A 17,406-nucleotide genomic window follows, 5' to 3' on the forward strand; every position below is an offset into this window, starting at 1 on the left:
GGGTCTCAAGCACAAAGCACAAGACAGATTGTTTAACCTTCACATTGACAGTGAATTGTGGCTCTGTTCTTCAAAAGTCAAGGTAGAAGTGGTAAATTGCTTTTCTTCATGTCTACGGGGCCATTAATAAAGCATGTTTTTGGCCACATTGTGATCTTTTCTATCCAACACAACTGTACCCATCCAGTGTTATCAACACTTTTGTAAGTGACTGGGAACATGTTTTTTTCTGTTCTCCCATAAGCAATAAGCAACACTGAGACTTGTCAGCTTTTGGATTTCTTAGCATATGTGGTCAGGCATCACAGTGGGGATGTATTAAGTAAGATTATTGGATGCTGTTGGTGGTGGGCCTAACTTTGTCTTTTCTGATGCCCCTTCCACCTCCTCCATCGTGTTCGTTGTGTGAGCTATTCGTACTTTGAAGGATAACGAGAGGTTTGTGCATCTAGTAGCAGTGAAAAGCATTCTACTGTGGTCCTCTTCTGGCCAAGTAACTATCATTCTCTGGAACATAGGTCACAATGATGATCTCTGATTGTATTCAAGCCACCCTGTGTATTCTCCAAGTTAAGTTCATTCAACTGCTTAGATTTTTACTATGGAAGCACCAGCCGGATGCTTTCCCAAATAAATGTCCGGCGTCCTCATCCTTTCATGCGTTAAAATCCACCCATCAAAGACCAGATGGTAAGACTTCAGAATACGAACAGCTGCAAACCCTTTCCTTCCTGTTCCTTGAACCAGTGTGAACTTCCACACTTCAGTGTGATCACTGAATTGTTCATGTTCCTGATTTTAAATTTGTAAACTTTATAATATTATCTGCTTATATTATGTTGACTGGGTCTCATTTCCCATCAACCTTTTATCATTACAATGTTTGTGTGCTTTGGGCGGCATTTCTGTTGAAAATGTATTTTAAGTAGGTACAGACACAAAAGGATGCAACGTGTAAGCCAGGCTTTGGTGTTGCTTCTTAGGCAGCTGATGTTTCTGATGACCAGTCTGTTTGTGTGTATTGAAGATGTTTACTAGCAGGATGAAGCGTCTTAACTGTATATTGTCACTGTGAGTGTATTTTGCTTAACATTTTCCAAATGTGAACCCTTTGTTGAAGCTAGATGACGCTGTAGATGTTGAAGAGATAAATTCAGATCTCCCCGACAACTACCTGCTTTGCCTCTGTGAAAATGCAGATATCCTGAAAGAGAAAACAAAATGGGATGTGGTTATTGGCTTAGTGGTAAGTCATGTTTTCAAAGAAATATTGGAGCGTTTTTTAAAAGTAACCTGGAAACATTGTGTATTTCTATATCCCTGCACTGGCAGGGTTCATACCTGTAGTTTAGGAACAAGCTCAATTCATGTTTAAAAGTCACTGTGACATTGTTTTAGTTTATTTTCTGTGCTTGAATAGAGCTCTTACTATGAAGGCTGCTTCATAATGCTTAGGAGATGAGGGGATAATGTGGGAAATGGTACCTGCCACGTGAGGGCCACACAATGTTACATTTAGTAGGTGTAGCAGAGTAGTTGGTATTTTAGATTTTTCACACAGAGTGTGAGATATTGCATAAGGCTTTCAGATATTTTGCCATACAACATAAGCTGTTTCACCATAGAATGCAAAAGCTCCGGATGCCTGTGTGTGGTACTTATCCTACAGAGATATTAATATTAAGAGAAAATACCTCACCCACCATATTGTGACATGCTTCATCACTGGTGTTTTCCCACACCCTGGTCGGTCAATGCCACCTGGATGGGCTTAACCAAACCTGGGAGCTCTCATATGTATATGAACGTTTCTGGACAATAATGGGGGTGGTGGGGGGCGGGGGGTATCCAGTGCAGTATAATGGTTATTGGTGTGCCCTCAATTTAATTTTTCAGTGGGGACCCATACCATAATTAAAATCCTATAACTCAGATTGAGTGAAAATCTAGTGGGTGAAGCAACATCATCTTGCCAACGTGGTTCAGCTGATTTCAAAATGCCTAGTCGGTCACTCTGCCTTCTTTAGAGGACCTAAACCTTCTGCCTACCCTCATCAGAGTCTAAAAGGGTATGTACTGCTCTCCTACCTGAATGCATGCAGATCCTGTAGGATACCAAGAAACAGGTACTCATTATTTTAATAATAGTGTCCTAGTGTCCCTCTTGTGAGTAAAATTAGATACTTACTCAGGACTCCTTGTGGGGGACAATTCACCAATTAATTCTGTTTTCAGAGCTAAACATGCATACTCTTTGTGTATAAGTGAGGCCCAACTCCACGGTAACTGCACACCATAAAACGCTCTCACTGCCCACATATACAGCAGCGTGACAACAAAGTCCTTTGCTGTGATATATGTGTAGTATTACTCCAACACGAAGGTAAGTAGTGTAAGCTTTTATTGAGAGCAGGCCTGTGACATCTTCCATAACCAGTCACCTCCTTTAACTGTCGATCCCCACTCTCTTCTCTCCCCACCATTCTAGAACTTCGCCACCATGGCATTCTGTTACCTCCACATTGGTAACAACCAGGATACCACCTCTCCTTTCTTTCCAAATTAATAATATTACAAATACATACAATCTCTACTAAATGCTTAGTACTGTTTTAACATAAAAACTCACCTGGAACATTGAATCAGACACATTTTTAATGCACAGACTTGTGCCTATGTAACATGCCTTATTGTATCTAAGAAATTACCGTCTAAGGAATGAATGCACATAGAAACCAAAAATTAGAGAGAGAAAAAATTCCCTTGTCCGTCCTCCCAAATACTTAAACCACAAAAAGGGACAAGGAAAAACTGACAGACGCCCATAGAACAAATCAGAACTCTACCTTAATAGGAAGCAGTACTGGGTTGTTAAAAATTGCCCGCCCCCACTAATCGTGGCATGTTTCATCATCGGGCTTTGCTTCAACATCCCCGCAATAATCAGGGATGGAGCAATAATGGAGGGGGATTGAAAGAATACACAACAAACATACAGGAATTTACCTCACAAAACACAGAAAAAACTGTTAAAACTGTCTCATGGATATCCGGCCCAGTCTTTATTCAGGAATCCCCTGGATAGGATTAAGAATCGCCAACTGGTGGTGATATTGGAAAATTACTGCCCATTCACCCCTGATTATCTGCTGTTATGTCGACATGTTTTGGCCAGTCAGTTTTGCCCTTTAGGTTCAAGTGGCCCTCATCAGGACATAGGATCCCCTCAACAATACCCTTACCTGTTATCATGGTATCTCAGAAAAAAGGGTAGCCTGGACTCACCAATCCCTTACCAGTACACACACTTGGAATTACCTAAAATAAAAACAAAAACAGACAAATAAACATAAAACAAAGAGCATCCCAGCCTTTTCTCACGTGTAACTCATGTCCCCAGATCTCATTGACCTTTAGTAATAAGCACACAAAATAAGGTCAGTCCCCACTTGGGGCTAACCCTAAAACTGCATATCATAGTACCCAGTCCTCACCAAATGCATCTCACCCCAGCTAGTAAAGTACTGGAACGCCTCATGCAAGCGTCCACTTACCGAGTTCATTTTCCTGCCTCCTGAACCGGAGACCTAATGGGAGCGCCTCCCTGTAGTCACACACTGGTGCAAAGATGGAATACAGATGGTCCCTTTTCTGCTACATGCAACTTTCCTAGGGCTGACCTTTTTTTTTTAATTCAGATTTGGTCGCTACAATTCCAACCATGGGAATTTCCTCCCCCGGTAAATGTAACTGGGTCTATATCTCTCGGTTTCAAGCAGTTGCCAAATCCTCTTTCAAACTTAGCTTTCCACACCTTGCGTTGAATGATGGTGAACCAGAATCAGGAATGATTTGTATTTTTTTTTTTTTTTTTTTTTTACTGATTTTACTGTTTATTGCCTATTTTCCATTTTGTAAGGACCCTGCGGTTTTGCACCAGCTAATTGGTGACACCTCCAGCATCAGTAATACCAGGAGCAAAATGACTACATCGTTAAACCAAGTGCAGTTTTAATGAGAACCTTTGTGTTATGTAAATGAGAGCGACCAACAGGCTATTTTTTTTTTTTTTTTTTTTTTTTTTAAATTGATTTTATCTTATTAACATACAGAAGAAAAAAAACAGTCCCTTCACAGCATCATAACAAAAGAAAATTGATATAATCTGCAATATCAGCGTACATGTCGCGTAGGAGAAATCAGATAGGCACACATTAATCGCTGTAATCCAATTTACCCTTTTAACCACTCAATTCATTATTGGTGACAGAATCCGTACCAACTACCACAGGGCAGCTTCTGGTAGTGATGTGATGGCATTATCCTACCGCAAAAGAAGGGGACAACAGCCGATACAAACAAAAAAGGCAGGTGGGGCATACAGCCAGGCATTAGCAATCATTCACCTTCCTGGCGTAGATGCCAACAGACAGAGGGGGGTAACAACACAGTCCGGGCTTTTCCGGTTATTTCACTCACTCGACTTGGGCCGCTAAGAAGTTATTCAATGGGGCCCAAATATCTTTGGGTCTAGACCCTTCAGGCATCAGGCTCCAGTAGACCGTGAGCTGATCATGACAATAAGCAGCATCACTTAACCATTCAGAACAACGCAGCACTCTCGTCCCACCCCAACACATGGCCACTCTACGCTTGGCCAGCAGCAATAGCAGGCCCACCAAGCGCCTATGCGTTACCCGAAGATCCTCCACGTACCCAAGCAGCGCGGTTCTAGGATTAGCAGGAATCTCTGTTCCGACCATTTCAGAGATTGCATTAAAAACTGCCACCCAGAAGGCGTGAACATCCTTACACTCCCATGCTAAATGTAAAAAACCAGCCCCCAGCGCCCAACAGCGTACACAGCGCGTATCCTCACGCAACCCCAAGGAGTGCAACCACGCTGGGGTGTAATATAGTCTGTGCAAAAAATTAAAGTGCAGCAATCTAAATCTATAATTTGGTGTCAACGCTCTCATATGCGCAGAGCAATCGCTCCACTGGACCTCCGGGATGGGCACTCCCAGGTCCGCCTCCCACGCGAGCCTAGACGGTTCTCGGAGATTATTTCTCTGCTCCTGCATACAGTTATATAATTTGGTAACCAGCCTATTAGGCGACTGCGCACAGCAAAGAACCTCCAGTGCACGGAACACCACAGGTGCCTCCGCCGAACCACGCAGGCGATTTCGCAAAAAAGAACGGACTCGGATAACATACATACGCTGAAGTGCCGTGCACTCGCGGTCAGCCAGCACCTCAGATACTTCAAGCAGGCGACCCTCCGCCATCCAATCTTTCATCTCGGTCAGACCAGCATCTCGGAGAAACCCACGTACTCCACCGTCGCGGTACAACTGTCCATCGGCTATCGCCATGACTGGCAGAGAGGGAGCGAACGGGACCGCGACCCCGGACCGCTGCATCAACATACCCCACGCCCGCATCGTGCATGCCACCGTATCAATCCCCCGCACCCGGGACGGAACACGTCTACCGAATGCCCGAGTCAGGTCATCCGGCCATACAGAGTCGCTCTCAGGCGCCATGTGCGGCAAATAACGGATAGGATTCAGCCAGTAATACGCAAAATGCGCCTGAGCACAAAGATAGTATAATTCCATATCTGGCGCAGCGAGCCCACCCAGTTCGAACGGCAGCGTCAGCCTCTCCCAAGAAATGCGTGCACGTCGGCCCGCCCATACCAGACAGATCAGCGCCGAGCGCAGACGTTTTAAGTAGCCTCTCGGGAGCGGGAGAGGAAGATTCAAAAATAAGTACAAAAACTTCGGGAGGACCACCATCTTTGCAATAGCAATACGCCCTATCAATGATAACGGAAGGGCCAGCCAAGCCTCAACCTTCCTCTCCAGCCACGTCAGAGCAGCGCCATAGTTAGCCCGCCACAGCTCCTCCACAGCGCAACTCAGCTGTACACCCAAGTACCGCACCGGGCCATCTGCCCACACCAGAGGGTATCTAGAGTCATACCGCGACGCCCCAGGGGTCAGAGGCAACACCACAGATTTAGACTAGTTAATAGTAATACCTGAATAGGTACCAAAGCGCACGATCTCATCTAGCAGCATATCCAGATTTTGGTCAGGATTCCGTACATATAATGCAATATCATCAGCATACAGAGATATCAGGATAGGACGCTGCCGGAATTGCAATCCTCTGTCGTTATATTTCTGTCGAAGCCGGGCCGCCAAGGGTTCCATCGCCGCTGCAAAAAGGAACGGGGACAGCGGGCATCCCTGTCGCATGCCGCGCGCAACCGGAAACGTAGCCGACACGTTCCCATTAATGCGCAATCTAGCAGTGGGCAACGTATACAATAGTTTAATCCAGCGAAGGAAGCGCGCACTAAGTCCCACCCTACCCAGCAGAGCGAACATATAGTCCCATGTCAGGGAATCAAACGCTTTAGCTGCGTCCAGAAAAACATCTGCTGCATTATCATCCTCTGCCAGTGTACCGGCCACCGCGAAAAAGGTGCGCAAGTTGTGGCCTGTGGACCTTCCCGGGACAAAGCCCGACTGATCCGGTAGCACTAATCTAGGGAGGAGAGGTTGCAATCTCGCCACGATCATTTTTGCTAGGATTTTGTTGTCAATATTTATCATGGAAAGCGGACGATACGAATCGCATCAAGTCGGGTCCTTTCCAGGTTTCAGGATCGTCACTATCAAAGCCTCCCTGAGTGAGGCCGGTAGCGACCCAGTCTCCAGGGCTTCTGAATAGACCGCCAACAGCCAGGGAGCTAAAATATCCACATACTCTTTATAGAACGCGGGGGACAGGCCGTCCACCCCAGGAGACTTCTCTCCCGGCAGTCCACGTATGGCCGCAGCCACCTCTTCTACTGAGAATGGTTCGTCTAAGTATTTCCTGTGCACCTCATCAAACCATACTAGTGCAATATCCTCGAAGATCACCTATGCATCAGTCGCACTAGCGCCCACCGGAGCCGCATAAAGCCTTGTGTAGAACTCAGTAAACACCTGCATAACTCCACCCGATCCTGACACGCTCCCACCCTCACCATCCATGATCTCGGAGACATAATCACTGGCCCAAGGTTTGCGAAGTAACGCTGCCAGCATACGTCCAGCCCTTTCGCCCTCCCCATACTGGCGTGCGCGGGCCTCCCTCCAGAGGAAGCAAATCTCCCTAAGGGAGATCTCCTCATACAGCGACACCTCTAGACGAATCTCCGCAAGAACATCACTGGACCAGTGGGATGCCAGTCGCCTTTCCAACTCAGCAAGCCGCGACTCAATTTCAGCCATCTCTCGCCTTAGAGTTTTAACTATACCATGCTGTTTCGAGAGACAGACCCCTCTGATAACTTTAAATGCCTCCCAAAGAGTACCTGGGGACTCAACCGATCCCTGGTTCTCGGAAAAATACAGTTTAATCGCCTCACGCAATTCCTCTTGGAAGGCCGCATCTCGAAGCGCCCCCTTAGGCAGCCGCCACATAACCGACCCACCAAATTCAGTCGGTATCTCCAATTCTAGACATACCGGAGAGTGATCTGACAACGTACGAGGGAGATGGTCGACCGCTCTAGTCCAGGCCAACACATCCCTGGTACCCAGCCAGCGATCAATTCGAGACCAGCTACCGTGTACATAGTTCAAACATGTACCTTCCCTCGCCTCTATGTGCCGCTGTCACCACAAGTCTACCAGCGCACCATCTCGCATCACGCCTTCCAAGGCTTTAGCCGCCGCAACGTGCTGTATCCTGGCCAAGCTCTCCGTATCCATCTTAGCATCTAGCACTACATTAAAATCTCCCCCCCCAGAGCACCGCACCCGGCCCCAGCGACTCCACCAGACGCCACAGCTCCAAAAAGAAACCTGGATCATCAACATTCGGCCCATATATAGCAACTAGGCAACACTCTTTGTCTAGTAGCACACCACTCATCAGTACGTATCTGCCGTTTGGGTCTACCAGGACCTTCTTCGTGCGCCACTGCAGACCCTTACGAAGAAGGATTGCCACTCCACGGGAATAACCCGAGTACGTGGAGCAGTGCATCTCACCTACCCACCCAGTTCTTAGTCTGCATATTGTGGACTCCACCAAGTGCGTCTCCTGAAGCATACAGACATCAATTGCATGTCTCTTAACATATGCAGCCACAAGTCGAGCTTTCCTTCTATCATTAAGCCCTCGCACGTTCCAAGTCAAACATCTAACCACAGTCACTTCCTCAGCCCAGTCAGCAATCAGCCAGCATTGCACGCAAAGATCTGTCACCACCTGCCATAGATTTAGCAAAGGATCAAATAAAACTTCCATACAAAGAAAAAGGAACAATACCCCACGAACATGTGAGATACCCCCCACCCACTCAGGCCCCCCAATCGGACCCAACCAGTGACCCGCCCATCTTGACCCCAAAACCCTCCTTGAGAACAAAAACAGTGAATAACAGGACTCATCCTAGGGGCTGTAACCGGCCTGGTACCTCTCCGCCCAGCTGACACCGGGAGAGAGGGGCCCGTGGGCCAACTACTAGACATCAGGCGGACGGATCCAGGCAAGGAGCAAGCCAACACACCCAAGCGGCTCCAGCAATGAGTATCAGGTCGATCAGAGCTTATTAGTCATTGTCACTCAGAACGGCGTCGTCATCGCCACGGCCCCGGCGCTCCACAGTCTCCCGTCTCTTAGGCAACTGCCGAGCGAATTTGGTCGCCTGTTTCAGATCCGCAAAGTAGAGCATCTTACCCTTGTGGCGCACCCTCAGCTTAGCGGGGTATAGCAGGGTAAAGCTTACTCCCGCTTGGTTCAACAGTCGTTTAACCGGCAGGAAAGCACGCCTCTGGGTCTGCACACCGAGATTGTAGTCCGGGAAAAAATTATTTCGGAGTTCTTATAAAGCAACGGACGTCTCTACCTTGCCAGACGAAGCACAGCGTCACGGTCACGGTAATTCAGCAGACGCGCGATAATTGGGCGTGGGGGGGGGTCCCCGGCGGGGGTCGGGCCCCAAAGACCTATGAGCTCTCTCAACCACTAACATCCGGGAGAGCTCACCAGCGAACAGATCAGATAGCATCTGCTCTATGAAGTCTTCCATTCGGCCCATCTCGGTCGCCTCTGGCAGCCCCACAATGCGAATGTTATTGCTGCGAGATCTTGCCTCCAAGTCCTCGTTCTTGTTGCGTATGACTTCAAGAATTCGCTCCATTCGTGCAATCTGATCCCTGTCACCCTGGCGTGCGTCCTCTATCTCAGATGTGCGTGACTCCAGGGCCTCAAACCTGGAGTCGTGGTCGTCTACATGTGCCCTGATGCGATCAAGCTGTTCAGTTACATGATCCAGCTTGGCGTCAATGCCAGCAAGGCTGGTCTTAAGGTCCAAGAACATGGACTTCACCGATGCCTCAGGGCCATCCTCCCCGTTCGTCTCCTCACAGGGCTGGGAGCTGGCAGCAGCGTTCTTTTTTTTCCCCCTTCAAAGGTAAGTTTGGCCTGGCGCTGATCAGCCTTGCCCATTGTTCCACTCTGCACCAGCACCTCTGGCCGTGCCCAAGTAATTAGAACCAGTCACTAGGGAGCCCAGAATCCAGGGGCCTCCTCAGACAGCGTAGAACTCACCACTGGACCAGCACCAACAGCCGAGGTCATCAAATAGCAGGGCACCAGAGCATCAGCCAGTTCCCTCGGGCCCGCTCGGCCCACAATGCCCAGCCGGATAGTCGCCGCTCGTTCACCCTCCTCAGGCCTCCGCGATCACAGCCTTCACCGTCCTCAACCGGGTGCTGCCTCGTGTTCTCGATTAGCGGCCCCCAGGAGGGCCCGCCTAAGTATTCCGCCCAAGTATTCCGGGCGGTACCTCCCCAGAAGCCAAGGGAGAGCAACTGCGAACTTCAAGTGTCCCCCTGAAAGGCTTCACCACGGCAGCTTGTCTCCGTTCGGGCCTCCTCCTCGCCCATTAAAGCCGCCAGTCCCCAGATGGATCACGGGGCCGAGCGGTGCCTCCTCCGCGGCAGCGCCACCGTGAACGAGTGCGCCGCAGGGCTGCGACTCGGGCGCGTCGCCGAATAGCCCTCAGGCGCAGCTTCGCACCCGGCCACACACCTCCAGGAGCAGTCACGGGCCTCCACGTCTGCCCGCCCGCTCCACGTCCTGCACAGCTCTGCTCCCGGGCACACACCTCCGGCTGTAGTCGCGGGCCTCCGCGTCCGCCCTACACCTTGCGGGCGCGGCCGACAGCAGGCCCGCCCGCGTCTCTCCTCAGCTGCTCCGGCCGCTCCCAAGCCGCCAAGGGCAGTCCAGGGGCTCCTCCTAGCAGGGTGCACTAGGCTCGCACCCGCCAGCACCGTCAGATGGAAAAATATACGGATAAACGGCCCCGGGCCAGGCAGAGCCTCACGTAGTGACGGCCATCTTGCCTGGCAGTCAGGCCACGCCCCCGGAATGATTTGTATTTGAACGCCATCTTGGCTATTTCACATACAGGTTTTTCAAGTTAGCACTCACATCCAGGATACAGAAAGCAAACTCTTCAATAAATAGAACACCTTAATCACTTGAGGATTCATTCTCCCCTTAATTCTCTATTACACACTTTTCAGTTTTCTATTCAACCTTATTCAACTTCTTCCCACATACCTTGGCAAAATGACCTATACTATCACAGTATGCGCATTTTGATTTAATTGCTGGTCAACATCTGTCTTTGGCCATGTGTCCTTTATTTCTACATCTAAAGCATGTAGAACGATTGTCATCTGCTTCTGTAATATTTTTGACCAGTCCTTTCCAACCCTTACTGCTAAATTCATCCATTTTTTTACTCTATATCTTATGAGTTAGCAGTTTTTCATACTAATTCCCCCTCGGTATTGCTCTTCAGAGCTGCCCTTGCACATCTTTTAGACATTTCAGCTTTCTTAATAATAGCAACAGTTTAATTCAAAGGGGGATCACCACACACCCACAATTTCTCCTGTATCCCAGCATTATTTTAATGCATCACTTGTTGGTCCCTTATAAGATCCTCGTGGAATGGTCCAAATTTGCAAGTGACAGCAAGTTTTTTTTAAAGCTGCCACATATCTACAGCCTCAGTCTTAGATAGATGTACTTTTTTCCAGAGGAAACTATCAATTGCCGTAAAAACTGTAGGGTGGTAGTGATTAGCTGAATCTTCCCAAGCTTCTTTGAAAACATCTACACAACCCATAGGCCTGACGTTTTTCTCCATTTGACTGTACACACGCAACCCTTCTGGCCACAAACTATGAAAAAGGATTTTCTTTTTGCTTGAAGGTGTACATTCTTCATTATTCTCCTCCTCCAGTGCCGATATATAGTTTAAGACATACTCCTTTCAGTCTGGCCACTTTAATAAAGGATCACCTGGTTGTGGAAGACCTGAGAACCTTTTAGAGGCTACTGTTGATAAACTCCCTGACTGGGAGGGGACGGAACTAGATTGCTTTGATTCATTCATGCAGTTGTTAACTAAAGCTGCTAAGAGCATGTCTGCTGTTGTGAGACCAGAGGGGATTCCCAGATCCCTCCTCTGTTTGAACTGGGAAATAAATTTCCTGGTGAGAAAGCAATATTTGGCTCCTGTTCCTAAGAGGCGTGTTAAAGTACAGCTCTTAAAAAGGAGGAGGAATCGGTTGAGGGCGAGCCTAAAAAGAGAGGAGGAAGATAGATTCTGAAAAAATCTTAGAGAGGCGGTATTTAAAGGCCAGATGAGGTCCTTTTGGGCAATTGTTGCGGAAGGGCCGGAGAGAGGCATACAGCTCCCTATTGGTATCACAGTATGTGAGACTGCCCAACCAGGAGGCAGCTCTAGGTGCATTCTTAGAACCCCAGTGGAGCGCTATCTCCCGCCTTTCCAACAGGAGGCGCCTGATGGACTTAGGCATTTCACCAGTATATCCGAGCAGGGCTGCGAGTGGGTCCAGATGGAGAGGTGACCCCACAATGAGCGATAATCGATCAAGCACTTCGCACCAAAATTGACTACTATTGGGGCAAGTCTATGACATGTGTAAGAAATCTGCAGCTGGTGCTCAGCATTTTGGGTAGGCCGATGAGCGGGCTGGGTCGATACAGGCCTTATCACTGGGAGAAATGTAGGCTTGTCTAAGGACTTTAAAGTGGATAAGCTTGTGGTGTTGATTGAGCAAAACAAACCGACTTTGTGCACAGCAAGCCTCACAGACTTTTTGGGGCACGGTGTGTCCCAGATCCCTCTCCCAGGATTCCCTGAGCCCAGCATCTGGAACCAGAAGGGCCTTGATACTCATTAAATTTAGTTCAGAAACCAATCTAGCCCCCAAGTCCGCAGAAGCCACCGAGGAGAGTGGGATAAACTCGGCTGGTGCCAGCGGATATGTGGGATAAAGTGCTTGCAGAGCACTCTGTAGTCGGCATAGTATAAAATGCTGCAGTTGTGTGACAACAGTGAAGTGGGAATCTGTAATGTGGGAAAATATTTGTTTGTCCGGGAAGACGTCTCCAAAGGTATGAAGTTGAAAGGAACCAGCGCCTCCTGTGTGATGGGTATGATAGGACTATTGATCAGTTTCAGTGCGGGGAATGCAATGAAACACAATGAGGTAGGCAAGCAAGTTTGCTCCGAGCCCAGCTGGTTGTAGGCAAGGTCTTGATATCCCTACAATGCAATGGAACACCTTTGGGCAACAGGGCACTCAGCGTACAGGGGCCGCCATATTGCGCTCTGGAATGGAGTATGAAAAGTGATCATCAGGGTGAAACCAATGATATGTGTACTGACATTGCACCACTAAATAATAAAGTTGGAAGGGAGGAACCCTGAGGCCTCCACGTTTATAAGGAAGAGTAAGGACCTCCCAACGAATGCGTAGGTGTCTATTCGTCCAAACCAACCGGGTAACCAGGCCACAGAGTGTTGCAAAAAACAAGTTAGTCGGGATGTTCATGAAAAGATACAAGAATTGCAAAAGGACCACCATTTTAATGAGCGCTATCTGGCCGGCCATGGAGAGCGGCAGCTTCACCCACCTGTCCACTTGGTCATTAAATCTCTCAATTGCCAGCCCATAGTTTAACCGAATCACCTGCTCCTTATCTCTATGGATGGGTATACCTAAATACTTCGCAGATTCAGAACACCAGCATACTGGGAACTACTCCACAGGTGGGCGAGTGATGTCAGTCAGCGGGAAAAGCTCCGACTTGCTCCAATTTTCATGTAAACTTGGCAAAACAATTTATTTCATCCAGTGTTGGAGTTAGATTAATGTCTGGATTGTGAATGAAGAGCAAGTTATCGTCGGCATAAAGTGACACCAGGAGAGGCCCGGTAGTAGATTGCAGCCCTCTGTGTAAATGTCCTCACCTCAGATGTCGCACTAGAGGATCCTTCGGCAAATGAAAAGCAGTGGGGACAATGGACACCCTTGAGGTGTACCAGTGGTGATAGGGAAAAAGGGGAAAGGACACAGTTGAGCCGTGTGGCCCCCCGGGGGTTATGAGTATAGCAATGAAATCAACTTGTTGAAACCACAGGGGAACCCAAGCTTGCCAAGTTCAGCGTATAAAAAGGGCCATTCAAGGGAGTTGAAGGCCTTTTTGGCATCCAATAGAGCAATCGCTTACGGAACTTCCAGTGCTATTCTAATTAGCACCAAGAAAATGGTGCGAAGATTGATGCATGTGGAGCAGTGTGGCACAAAACCAGACTGAGCAGGGAGAGACGATCTCATTCAATAAGAGCGGGAGGCGGGTGGCGACCATGGGGCCAGAATTTTATTGTTGAAGTTTAATAGAGAAAGAGGTCGATATGATCCGCAATGTAAGGGGTCCTTTCTGGGCTTTGGTAAGAGTGCAATTACCGCCTCTCGCATGCTTTCAGGGAGAACCCCGGCTTCCATCACCTCAGCATAGACTGATATGAGGCGCGAACTGAATATATCTTTGTACTTCATATAAAACACCCCAGTAAACCCATCCAGCCACAGAGTGCGCATTCCTGCAAGCAAGTCAATAGCCTGTACCACCTCCTTGACAGAAAAAGGCTCACTGAGGAATAGTTGCTGAGCAGTAGTCAACCAGACCATAGCGATTTCATCAAGATACTTCTGCAGTGCACGACCTGACGGTGTGGACTGCGCTGTACACTGCTTGGAATAGTATTTGTAGATCTCCACCTGAACCTTGGTGGTACCGACTGACATGCTGCCATCCAGCCTTTTTATTTTAATATATGGGATGTTGGGTACGATGACCTGATCAGCCTGGCCAACAACCTCCCCGGTCTGTCCCCCTCACCATCACCACGGGCTTTAGCATACCTGCCCATGTATTACGTCTCCCTTTCCGCCAGTGCATCAAACTCATCGAGCAGAAGCTTACGATGGTGCAGTTGAGGAGGCATCACAGTGGGCTCCGTCTCACATTCAGTTTCAGAAAGCTGCGCCTCCACCTCTGCCAACTCTCGGCGTATATCTCTCAGGATACCGGTGTGCGTGGATATGCACATATCTCTGGCATATGCCATACTGCCCAGGTGTCCACAAAGCCCTCATTTAACTCGAAAACTTCAACTATTGCCCTCCTCAAAGCTGCACAAAACGGAGCGTCAACAGTGCCATGTCAGGGAACCTCCAGAATCTCCTAGCACAGCTGGCCTCAGGGATATCAAATGTAATGAGTACCAGTGAATGATCGGACAATGCACAGGGCAGATGAGTAATAGCTGTGACCCACTGTGCAGTAGATCAAGTGATCAGCCAATAGTCAATACGTGACCAGGTGCTGTGTGTTGCTAAATGAAAGGTATAAGCCAGGACATCTTTGCCAAGCGATTGCCATAGATCGTGGAGAGCCAGAGCGCTACAAAGGCCTCCCAGTGCCCAACGTGAGTAGGGTCTTAGATGGGGCATGGAAAGTAGTGTCAAGTGTGAGGTCCATTACTATGTTAAAATCTCTACCTATCAGGACATGTTCTACATCAAAGCGATCTATGCAGGCGTGGAGATCCTGAAAGAACTCTGGGATATCTGTGTTGAGTTCAAGCAAAATCCTACAGTTATCTAATAGCCCCATTACCATCACATGTCTGCCCTCTCTATCTGACCACATTGAAAGTTACTTAAACGGTACAGTTTTAGGAACCATGATACCCCCTAGAATAAGTGCTGTAGCTAGCAAAATAGCGGTTTGGGCCCCACATGAATGCAAAGGAGGGCACAGTGCCGCTGAGGAAATGGGTCTCTTGCAGGAAAATAATCTGCACCGCAAGTCTGCGAAGGTATTGCAGCACCAATTTACCCTCACTTGGGTTATTGAGGCTAACGATGTTCCAGGACATGAGTTGGAGGTCTAATGAGTGTCTCGCTGCTGAGGCGTCAGCCCTCGTCTGTTGGATATGCATGGTCATATACAAAGTGGTTAATAGAAACATTACACTGCACTGCATAACAAAACAACATATCAACACTCATCCCGTAGAGGTAGAGCAGCCCTCTCTCACCCACACCCGGCCTAAAAATGGCAAGTGGAACCCTCATAGCCCCAACCGAAAACCATTATAACAAAGAACAAATATCATGGTATAGAACCACAAGAGCATGACAATGCAGCCACGTAGAGCTCCCAATTCAGTAGCAGGAATGTTAAAGTGGAATAGGAGTGGGCAGTCTATTTATGAAATCTGTGAAGAGGCTACATTGCGAGAACATGGCACTGGTCAGAAGTAATATCGGGCGATTTAGTATTAATGCAACAAGATGGGGACCCTGGATCAACCAGCACAATCTAGTCCATGCTTGAGGCAGGTATGGCGTCCGTGTTGTCGTGGTCATGGGGGGACCCACGGGCGATCCACTAAGCCCAGGTTGTTGCTTGCAGAAGGCCATGGCATCCTTAGGATTGTCGAAATAGCAATGTTCACCATTCACTTCCACTCTCAACCTAACTGGTTATAGCATGCCATATCGTACACCAATAGCGCTGAGCACCGCCTTGACCTCAGAAAACGTCCGCCTAGCTTCCTGCACTGTGGGTGTGAAGTCAAGAAAGAGGGAGACCACCGCACCCTGGTACTGCAAAGGACCCCCCTCTCTGACCTATCGGAAGGCAGTGTAGCGGGCTTTATAATTCAGGATACTAGCGATAATCAGCGAAATGCCCCTTGGGGAGGGGTATGGGTTCCGAGGGCCTAAGGTGCGGTGTGCCCTTTCCACCACAAAGGTGGATGTGAAGCTTTGTTGTCCCAGCAGTTCTGCCAGTAGGTTCTCAACAAACAGGTCCAGCCAGCCAGTGTTAGAGGATGCCGCAATTCCAGCTATGCGCAAGTTGTTACAGCGCCCCGTGCTTCGGAATCCTCGTTTTTAATAGCCACAGTTTTCAACCTCCCCTCCACTTTTTCAAGACGCTTTTTCAATGTCGCTGTATCATCCTCAAGAGCAGCGATGTGACCCTCCACACTCTCCAGGCGCGATTGCTGTTTGTCCAACTTGCTTACCATATTATCTAATCTGGAGGTGAGTAGTTCAAACCTGGTGTCGATGATGTGGAATCTGGCGCTCGGCTCCAGCAGAATATCCTCTGCTCCGAACGGTCCTGCACCAGATCATCCTGGGTTGCGCGGTCATCCCCGGCAGGGGCAGTAGCCATGTCTACCTGCCGTCGCTTTTCGAAGGGGAGGTTACGTTGTTTGGGGTCACCACGGTCTATGGCCTCACGGGGCCTCACCAGACAGCCTGCTGTAGCTCCAGGTCACTCCCTCCAGCGCATAAAGGCCAGGGAAGCTGGGGTAGATAACTGTCACTCAGGCTGCTCAAGTCATGGACCATGGCCAGGCAGGCGCCCTCGCCTTCTCACTCAAATGGGGTCAATCTCAATAGCGAGATGCAGCTGATATGCGTAGAGGAGATAGTCCTGGCCCAAATCACGAATGTCCAAATTAGTATTGTAGCATCGGGACTGGTTCCAAGGCTGGCCAATAACCACTTAAACAAGAGGGTCCCTGACCATATACGGTAGCCCAACCAGGGACAAAGTCAGTATTTCTACATCAATGAGCCACCCTGAATACATAAAGCAAACCTTAAAATGATTGCATCTTATATTATATACCTCTTGAACCCTATGTTATTTCAATCATTTCTTATTTATTTAAACCGAAAACATAATTTGCTCCATATAGTTTCATTGTATAAGGTATAACATATTGATAATGATTAAACAAAAAAGTCACATAATCCCCCCTCAAACCAAAAATCTCATATAACCCACTTGATACAGACACTCACTTCCCATCCAGACTCAGACCTCCACATATACGCAACCTCAATCAATTTACCCGTGAAACCTCTACTCCATTTTTTTAAACGTCCAATATATATATACAATATAACAACCATTAAA

General features: G+C 48.3%; 1 protein-coding gene across 3 annotated transcripts in view; it reads left to right on the plus strand.

The window, feature by feature from the left end:
• Positions 1-17,406, plus strand: part of MSH3 (mutS homolog 3) — a 1,766,808-nt gene that overhangs the window by 195,162 nt on the left and 1,554,240 nt on the right. For all 3 annotated transcript variants that reach the window (XM_069224514.1, XM_069224522.1, XM_069224532.1), the window contains exon 7: positions 1,101-1,246. In XM_069224514.1, coding sequence (XP_069080615.1) covers positions 1,101-1,246 — 146 coding nt within the window. The remainder of the gene's footprint in view (positions 1-1,100; positions 1,247-17,406) is intronic.

The sequence above is a fragment of the Pleurodeles waltl genome, chromosome 1_1, assembly GCF_031143425.1.
Source record: "Pleurodeles waltl isolate 20211129_DDA chromosome 1_1, aPleWal1.hap1.20221129, whole genome shotgun sequence".
Classification (NCBI taxonomy): Eukaryota; Metazoa; Chordata; class Amphibia; order Caudata; family Salamandridae; genus Pleurodeles; species Pleurodeles waltl.